We start from the raw sequence: 10,610 nt of genomic DNA, 5'->3' as shown, positions 1-10,610 counted from the left end.
GACATGAATATATGTTGTAAATATTGTTTGTAAAAAGTATGTTAAAACCATAAAGTTGTAAATATGTTATGTTAACTTTAAAGTAAATGATTTTATTTCTTTGCTGAATAATATTTGCAATTATTTGTTTGAGACTGTATTAATTCAAACTTAGATGAATATATAAAAGTAATGGTACTGATACTTAATTACTTCACCAAAAAAAGTACTGGGACTGCAGTACCGAGCTAAAATCTAGTACTGGTACTGGTAATGGTACTGCATAATTTGCCAAGTACTGGTACTGGTACTTAAGTACTACACCCTTAGTACTGATGCAGCTCTGGTGATTGACCGCCCTTTGGAGACGGAATACTACTATAGTAACCATTCTCTATTGTATAAAACTAATAAAGACAAAAACCAATTATAAAAGAAACTAACTTTTGCGTCTTGAAAAAGAATTGAAAAGGAACAATTTCGTTTATAATTTATTTCTTCCTTCTACCGATAAATCAAGTAAAAATAGAAATCCTATTTATATAAACAAACTGGGATTACCGAAGTAACTAAAATAGCTTAGATTTCCGTAATATTACTTTGTCTGATTCCGCAGTATAACGGAATCGCCCGAATTCTCACGATTGCAATCGGAACTGCCTCGGCTATTATTATTAATCCGAAGAGTGACGGAAAGGGCCGAAAAGTTGCGATTGCCACAATGATAGATTGGTTTCCCGTTCAATCATGCACTAACAAATGTAAGCAGGAAACCACCTGACCGGAACAACTTTTCCAAAACAAATGGCTTGGCTGCAAGCCAAAAAGAATAGCTATGTCTGTCGCCAATTGACATGCTTGTTTTATTCCTGATCCCTGATCAAATTGAGAAATTCAGGTTTATAATCACATGAATGTTTAAGCTGATATAATTCTCTAAAACATTTTTGGTTGTAGTCTTAGGACAAAATATTAAGAATTGCAAAGCATTAAAATTTAACAAAAGGGCAATAACTCTTAAAAAATGAGGTGGAGGGTTGTCAATCTTACTTAATGTCTCTAAAGCTTTATGAAAAAATATTTCTGGCCAAATATTTAGCATGGATAAGCTTGAGCACTGCATGCAGTGTTTAAACGCTTGTCACGTGCAACTATCAATGACCAATTTTTCGACCAACTATAAAAAAGACGTATATTGTTACAGTCATGTCATCTTTGCCGTAGCAGTTGCCATTTCTGTTGCCATCCGCAAACTTTAACCTTGATCATTACTTTTTAAGTTCTTGGTGAATTGTCTTCATACTCGGCCATAACAACACTTAGGGAAAGACCTTCAAGTAGACCAGACTAAACTTGACCTTCATTCATAAATGACCTTGACCTTCAAGGTTAAATGTCTAAATTTTGCTTGTTTTCTGCTATTAGTGGCTTTAACTTTGTTATTTTCGAATGGAATGTCTTCAAACTGGAACACAACAATTAATACTTTAGCGTAGACCCTCAAGTTAACCAGAGATACCTTCACTCATAAATGACCTTGACATTGAAGGTCAAATTATCGAAATTTTCATGTTTTTGCTGTAACTGGATATAACTTTGTTATTATATATTGAATGGATTGACATCATATTATAACAGCTAGAACAATCTTTTGAATAAGACCTCCATGTATAATATCAAACTCAAATTGACCTTGAGTCATGTATGACTTGGACTTTGAAGGTTATATTATTGAATGCTTAAATTGACAGTAACTTTGTTTTTATAAATGAATAATCTTCATACTTTGACAAAACAACATTTTCGACAAGACCTTTTAAAAGATTGAACTGATCTTGATCTTCAGGTTTAAATGACCTTGACTGTCAAGGTCAAATTATGAATTTTGGTTAAATTTTCATAATTTTGTTGGACAAAAGAAAACTTGCTACCAGACATATTGAATAATTAGATGTGACATTGACCTTAAGTTGACCTTCACTTTCAAGGTCAAATTGATGAAACTATCTTGTTTTTCTTTAACTGGCTATAACTTTGTCATTTATAAATGGATTAACTTCATATTAATACACAACATATTTTAGGTCAGGACTTTCACGTATATCAAACTTAATTTGACATTGACCCATCTATGACCTTGACCTTTTAGATCAAATTATTTTATTTCCACTGATTATCGCTAAATTTGGCTGTACTTTGGAAATTAATCAATGGATTATGTTCATACTTTGACAAGCCTTTTTGACAAGGTTCAACTGACCTTGACCTTTAAATGACTTGACCATCAAGGTCAAAGTATTGAATTTTGTTTAAATTGTCATTATTTGTTATAAATGTACGAATTTTATTAATATTCTGACAAAACAACACTTATGTGACCAAACAAATATTTGGAATAATTTAGATATGACCTTGATCTTCAAATACCTTGACTATCAAATACATGTAATTGAATTTTCATCATATTTTCTTAATTCAAATTGTCATTTATTTACAGAAAGGATTCATACTTGGACGAAACAATTAACATGTGTAAGTTAAAAATAACAAAGGGCAATGTTATGATATCAAGATCAGCTAACTCTTTACATGTTTATTCAAACAGGTAATTGCATTACTTCCCTTTACTTGATATTCATTAATGCTATGTTATATATATATGATAAAGCCTCTCCGATACCTGGACATACTCACTTGAGCTCTGGTATTAGCAACATGTATTAAATAGTCATAATAAATAGTTTGAATCTCATTATCATCCATACAACATAACAGGCAATATCTAAAATTTATGAAACTAAGAGTTATCATGAAGTTTTAAGTATGAAAAATTAAGAAAAGACAGTAACTTGGAAGTTATGAAAGGTACAGTTATTGTTCTAATGTGCAATGCACTTCTCCTCAAAGAGATCTATAACTACCTATGAACTTCCAAGTTAATATTTCAAATACCTTTCAAGTTATGCTCTAGACAATTGTTGAACAACAAATGTCGCCAGATGATAGCCAATTGCATGTCGCAGCTTCTGAGTAGCAGGAGACACAAAAATTGCTCACATTCATGCTTAAGTAGACTTGGAATTGATCATTCCTGTAAAGTTTGGATAAAATTGAAGGAGTTCTCCGGACAAGTATGTGACAGATGGACAGACAGACAACGGAGAAGTGATTCTTTATCTGTAGCAGGAACACAAGAATGTGGGACAGAGGAATGGACATACAAAAGAACAAACAGATACTATAACCTTATCACCACCAAAACCCCTGCCTTTCTGTGATAGATAATTAGCCTGTGAAGACATGTTAACATAAATATTTAAGATAAAATAATTGATTTTAAGGTTTGGAGGAGATAGTGTGCGAAAAGAAAGTCACCAGCTATTACGTTTGCAGCCATTCAACACTTTTCAACACTTGATAATTCTATGCACCAACATGATACATATCGTTACCTTATAGTATAGTAACTCCTATAAAATTATAGAAGGAGTTAAACCTCTTATTGCACTAAGGTGATGCTACATGAAAGATACTACATTTTGGGATGGGAATAGAGAAAATAAATAATGAAAACAAACTTCTGATGAAATATTCATAAGTGTATTTGATTTGATTGTACAATATTTCTTTATTGTTTCAATTCCACATGATGTAAACAACAGCTAGCAAAATATAAATACTGAACAACTTCAAACAATACATTTAGAATGCTCTATGAAGCGCTGAAACTAATCTGGGACATAATACAATGGGACATAAGAGCAGCGTCATGACAAAAACCAACATAATGGTTTTGCGACCAGCATGGATCCAGATCAGCCTGTGCATCCGCGCAGTCTGATCAGGATCCATGCTGTTCGCTATCAGTTCCTCTACTTGTAATAGAGTTTGTAAGCGAACAGCATGGATCCAGATCAGACTGTGCGGATGTGCAGGCTGGTCTGGATCCATGCTGGTCGCAAAAAACACTATGCTGGTTTTGTCGTGACACAGCTCAATTAATATAATGGGACAAGCAACAACCAACTAGATGACTTCATAAGGAATCTAATGTTGGCGTCCATTATTGATAGTTGATCCATCAATTATAGTGTACCGTATTTTGATCACATATTATGCAATTAATTATAAATAATTACATATATAAATTTTCATAACAACATATTTTAAGACCAGACAGGCATGTAAAAGGACATGTTTAAATTTTACACCAATGAGCTTATAATTCTCTTCTTTACACCATTTGCTACAGACCCAAAAATACTCATTCACAATGATCAACAACAAATTGGTGGTGTGCGCGCCTCATTGATGGAAAAGACCTATTGGAACTTATATACAGTAATTTATTTCCCATTACATTATGTCCCAGAACTTATCAAACCTGTATTTTAAAATAACCAACATAATAATACAAACACTAACACCAGTTAAAGTTTAAAAGTGAAATCTATACCATTAAGATACCGCATTTCATTCTCTTTTTAAAGGAACTCGACTGATGTCCTTAAGCATAAAACATAAAATTTGAATTTCTTATATACATCAGCTAGGGCACATAAAACAGAAGTATGTGCAAATATACTCTGAAAAATAAATGGAAAATTGTATTTTTGTCCTATTTTTAGCCCGATTTCCGGATCATTTTTTCATAATTAGAATAATTTTTCTGGAAAAAACGAGCGAATGATCAGAAATTTTGCATATAAGTTATTGGGCTTGACCTACATCAAATGGAACAAGTGGAGTCCCTTTAATGATAATACAGATTTTTTTTAGATAATCCTTTGTTGAATTATATGTATACAAAATTCTTTTCAAGAAAAGAACTTCGCTTAATACATGTATGTTTAAATACATAAATAATAATGTAAGCAAAATGCTATAAATGGCATACATGTATTTATTGTAAGCTATCGACAGGAAGTTGCAGCTTATTTATAGTAGTGATCTGCTAAATTTTGATAGTTTAAAAGGTAGGTTAAAACCTCTAAAATTAAAACTGCACTGCGAGTCTATAGCACAAAATGAAGGTTCATTAGGTACATTGAGTTAACTTATTTTTTTATGAAGGAGTGCCTCAGTGTGACAAATTTTAAGTCTTTTTATATAGTTTCATTATGTAAATATGAAATTCACTAATGATTACTTTCAACCTTTGGCCATAATTGTGCAACATCCTTTAAAAAGAAGGCACACATTGAATAAAAAAAAAAGTTTATTGTTTGTATAGGTATCAAATGTATATATAATCTATAGAAACAAAACTTATGACATGTAAACATCTAATTTGAGCACTGACTTTAAATGCCACCTATGCTTATAATGCCACAACTTTTAGATTTGAAAAAAAAAACAGTCAAACTAGTTCAGAAGACCATTATTTTTTAATTGGATTAAAAGCCAACAAATGCAAAAAAAGTCCTAAATGTTAAACTAAGCCACACAAAAATTACACCTTTAACTAGGATTGTTGTATATAGCCTGTATTGTCAGATAACATGCATTGTAACATTGTGATCATTAGACACGAAGTTTGACTGTACCTTGAGAAATGTCCCAGAATGAATAATCCTTAACCTGCTGAATTTCTTACTTGTCTAGCTTCCATGATTGAACTATTTATTATTACTTTTTGGAATATAAAGATGAAATTTTAAATCTAGTCATCCCAAAGAAACGAGCCTGGGCAGACTGCATGGAAGTGCAGGCCAGCCTGGCTTTATACTAGTAGCAAAAGCTTATCACTTTTGGTTCCAGCAAGGTAAGGGCTTATAAAATAACCATATTAATTCAATTTAAAATGAATGAAGAAATTCTATGCATGTAACAATGAGTTATTCACTATATGCATCATTAAAGAACTAAGAACTAACACCAAAAATTAGTTATTATAAGATGATAAACTAAAACAATAAATAAAATCATGCCAAAATCTACAATTATACTTTAATATTTAAATAAGTTTTATTTTCACTTAAGCATTTCTCTTCTGCCAATTATTCTTTGGTTCATTAAAGAAGCTTTTCATAGCAATTGACTACGGTACTAAAACTAATTTACATTAATAGTCAAAATTTAATAAGGACTTTAAAAAGTTTCTGATAAATTTGTATTGATTTTGTATTTATACATTAAATAGAATGCCTCTAACTGAAAATACCATGCAACCACCATGCAACAACTGCAGACCATGATCTATGCTATCTGATCATTGCACTGTTAAAAATTCAGTTACTACTTATTTTGGAATTTTCCCTAAAAATGATAAAAGTTTTTTGTTTTTTTTATCAAGATTGAAAAACAGATCTGATATTAATATTTGAGATTCTTTAAAATTTACATGATGGTGAAAACAGATCAGATAGATATGACACATTATTTAGAGATTCTCTTTCTTATTGCAAAAACAACTTACTTGAAAATGAAACAAGGCAGTTTTAAGGATGGCTATATCCCCTGCCATAGTATAATTTTTAACCCCACACCCCCAGACAACCTTGAAAGAAGCAATCTGGTTTTTGAGATCCGCAAATATCTCATAATGTTTATCATTAGTTCAAGTGACTTTAAAAACTTTAATTCCCTCCCTGCTATGTGTCAGGAGATTAATAATGTTCAAACTCATACCAATTTAAGAGATTAAAATTTAGTAAAGATTGATGATAAAAAAGTGCATGCATTGACTAACTAAAGAGAGTTTAACAACCATAATTCTTTTAATATTTTGTTTCATAATACATAGTGGAAATTGTATACATATTATACCATGGGTTTATACAATGACCTGCCATAAGAGACACAAATTCCTTTTTATCTCAGGACATTAATATTGTCTATCCTTACTACTTGATACATTTCATTTTTCAGTTTCCAAATTAAGTTTTGTATGTCATTTTATCATAGTCAAACTCATCTTAAAGTGAATTGGTCTATAATATTGGGTATGTAAAACAATAAATAATTATGTTGATAGTATTTAGTAGTGGAAATTACAACAAACCAGGAAAAAATTATGTAGTGAGATACTTTACCCGATTTCACAAATAAAGTGTTGTTCTAGAACAAAATATTATTGCTCATCATATAAAATTTAATGTTCATAATAAACATAATAAAATCACATTAAACTTTATTCTAACACGACCCGCATTTTTCCCTATTGAACATAGAAGAACCGAAAGTGTGTGTTATTATGCTATAAAATCACTGTTTGACGTTCTATATTTAGACATGTGACGTAATCATTATACACGTGACGTAACCACTAAAAATGTGACGCGCTGACAATAAGTACGGAAACAAATCAGGCGCAATTAAGCTAATTATAATGTACGGCAGCATTTATTTGTTGATGTCGTGTTAGAATCGAAATAATATATCCAAATCGGTGATTTTATTGCTTGATAACATCACTGTTTGTCGTTCGGATGCGCATCATTATATCACTCGGGCTACGCCCTCGTGATATAATTCCTCGCATCCGAACTCCAAACAGTGATGTTATTGAGCAATAAAATCACAGTTTGGGATATATTATTTCTTAATCAACATTTCACTTTCATTTCAAGCATTACTTTTTGGGAATATCCAAGTGAACTATTCCTATTGTTTTTATCCATATTTGAAATCCTTACGGAAAATGTTACGATTGTAGATCAATCCTCTTTAGGTTAATGAAACATAAATACCATAATACACCAAGGAAAGCACACAAGACTGTAGGGTTTGACAAAAAATAGGAAACTCAACTAGTTCTGGTTTTGGAGACAATATTATTTATTAATAATTAAAAAAGAAAATGACTTATGAAATTGCATAGATTAGAGCAAAAGTTTAATAAATATATCTTCTGACATATATGATATCACATGTATATATATAATCTGTATCATATATACACACAGAGCAATCATTTATCATTTAACAACATTACATCACTAACAAACTATTTACAATGTCAATATGAGATACAACATTAAAAACTCACAAAAATAACAGTTAGAAATATTTTCTAAGACTTTAGTCAAATTCTTTACATCCCATGGTTAAAAAGTTAAAAAATATGAACCAGTCTATGATGGCAACACTGTCATTGGCCAATTTCAAACATGAGCAAACAAGCAACCAATCAGATGCTGCATAATTAGACTGGTCTTGAAATTTACACGTAAGGAGAAGTAAAGGCCCCTCATCCAGTATTCAAAAGGCAAACTTGGTGAAAACAAAGTTACCTTTCAGCTTGCTTAAGTGCTTTAATAATGACAAATTAAATAATGCTTCAAAATTCATATTCTATTTATTTTTTGATTCATAATTTAAAATTATTTATGCCAAATTAACACTCATTAGATTAGGACAGATAATTACTGAAGGACTGAAGCAATCCTATACAGCATTATTTTTATTTGCTGCCAAAATATTTTTGAAACAAAGTTAAGACTAGAAATACACGAAAAATATCTTTGACAAAACATAACACAAATTCATAGAAAAAATCAGCTGCATAAGTACTTTATTCGTTCTTGCATAACTGAACAAACTTGTGATTGTTTAATATCTAAAACAATATTTTGTACTAGTAATTCAATTTTTTTAAATGAGCATATAAAACTTAAAACCGTAACATTTCGAGGTGGGAGTTTTCAGAGACACAAGCAAGCAACAGAAATAGAACTGTAAACATAGTAGACGACAGCTTGTATAATATTATGTCAAAATATAATCCAAAGTTTAATTTTTCTCTGTTTGGCTGGGTGCAAACACATTATGGAGTAGAGGTGCCTTCAATTTAAAACAGTCTGTTATTTTTCCCCAAATAGTCTTATTTTTCCCCCAAGTAGTGGTGACACTGATGTTTTTGAGCAATTTATTTTAATTAAAACAAAGGTAGTCTGAAACTTGAACCCAATGATTTAAAAGATTGAAAATGAAATCTTAAAAAACAAACATATATCAATCATTAAGCTTAAAACAAATGAACCAAGTTGTAAACAGTATATGCCCAAACTTCTAACAAATGATATGTAGACATCATGTAAAAATAATTTAAAGCAGCACTCCACCGTGAATTACCAAAATAAAAAAAATATGTGAAAAAAAAAGCCCTTACTGCATTTAGTCATGCAGTAGAAATACAGTAATAATTAATGCAAAATCATTTATTAATTGCACATAACATCTAAATTATTCCTTAAATCTTATTACTTTTCTTAAAATCTTAGTACTTTTTCTCAAGTTTGATTACCTTGAAAAATATTTGTGCTCATCTGGAAGCATGCATATTTAAAACACACTTAAATGTAGTTATTCAAAATGCTTCTACTTAATTTAGCAATTAGACAACAACCATTTCAATTTATTTCTAAAATGTTTGATAAATGGCATCCAAGACAATCATTTTGAACACAAATATATTTTTCTACAGTAACTGTGATTTTCAAATAATTTCAAATATTTAGTATTTGGAAATGCTACTTTGCATATGTATAAAGGTTTAAAGAAAATAAACAAAGAAAATAAAAACTGAATTTTTAATGACAAACTAAAATCTAACATAAAATATATATTGATACTTGTCCAGAAATATAGAATATGACAACATTCTGTAAAATAGAACAAATATAACAAATAAATTGTATCTTTAATATAAAGCTTAACAATACTTTAACAGACATTTCTGATTCACATCTTCAAATAACTAAATAAACATAAAACAAAATAAAAAGTAAAAACACTTGAGAGGATGCTGCCTGCGTTGTAAATATAAGCTGTGTTTTGAAAGGCAGTCACTGATTGGTCAAAGCAAGTCATGTGATTGTATTTCCTGGTCCCACAAAGATGATTGGTTGATGAAAACTAATGAAAGTCCAGTAGTAGTATATATATATAAAATGTATATACATGTCCCTAATGGTATGAACATCTTTAATTTAGGTGAACTTTAAGTAAACTGCGCGGCTGATCTACCTGTAATAGAAAGAAAACATGCATAATAAAAGATACATTAATTTTAGGAGAAAAAAATCTATCTATCAGTTACATAAAGCATGATGGGTATAAGTTGCTCACCAGCATAATTTGTATTACATATAAAAGCAAATTTATCGATATGAACTTTTTAAAAATATTATCATTAAAGAAGTCCAATTTTTATAAAAAAATAACTAATTAGCTCCCTTATGGAGCCAAAGTCTTTAAATTGAGTGATGACAGTCTGATGGCCAGTTTGAATGGGAAATGGAAGAGCTACCAGAGTTAGAACAGCTCTTCTGGACTGTTCATTTGGTAGCCTTCTATTTTTAGAAGCTCTTCTATCTATTCCACCCATTAGACAGAAGACTTGGAAGAGGTAAAAGTCACAAGATCAAGCATTACTGACAAGGATTGCGAGTAAAATAAAAACATTTTAATACTGCGGTTGTTTACATTTTTACTTTTTTCTGATTGAGAAAATAAATATTTTATCACAAATCAAGCACAAAGTCATTTGAGCTGCGTCATGACAAAACCAACATAATGGGTTTGCGACCAGCAAGGATCCAGACCAGCCTGCGCATCCACGCAGTCTGATCAGGATCAATGCTGGTCGCTTACATACCCTATAACAAGTCAAGAAACTGATAGCGAAC

At 30.7% G+C, this 10,610-nt stretch overlaps 1 protein-coding gene across 9 annotated transcripts in view; it reads right to left on the bottom strand.

Annotated features, from left to right (window-relative positions):
* Positions 1-3,565: 3,565 nt before the first annotated feature.
* LOC132726701 (glutamine--fructose-6-phosphate aminotransferase [isomerizing] 2-like) overlaps positions 3,566-10,610 on the bottom strand; it is a 68,685-nt gene continuing 61,640 nt past the window's right edge. For all 9 annotated transcript variants that reach the window (XM_060712056.1, XM_060712051.1, XM_060712052.1 and 6 more), the window contains one exon: positions 3,566-9,948. Coding sequence is in view for 1 of the 9 variants with exons in the window: in XM_060712052.1 (XP_060568035.1) it covers positions 9,907-9,948 (42 nt within the window). In the remaining 8 variants the exon portion in view is untranslated. The remainder of the gene's footprint in view (positions 9,949-10,610) is intronic.

This window comes from Ruditapes philippinarum, unplaced genomic scaffold (genome assembly GCF_026571515.1).
Source record: "Ruditapes philippinarum isolate M1 unplaced genomic scaffold, ASM2657151v2 ctg2119_1_1_1_1, whole genome shotgun sequence".
Taxonomy (NCBI): Eukaryota; Metazoa; Mollusca; class Bivalvia; order Venerida; family Veneridae; genus Ruditapes; species Ruditapes philippinarum.
The sequence above is the reverse complement of the archived record's forward strand: the minus strand, read 5'-3'. Positions and strand labels throughout refer to the sequence as shown.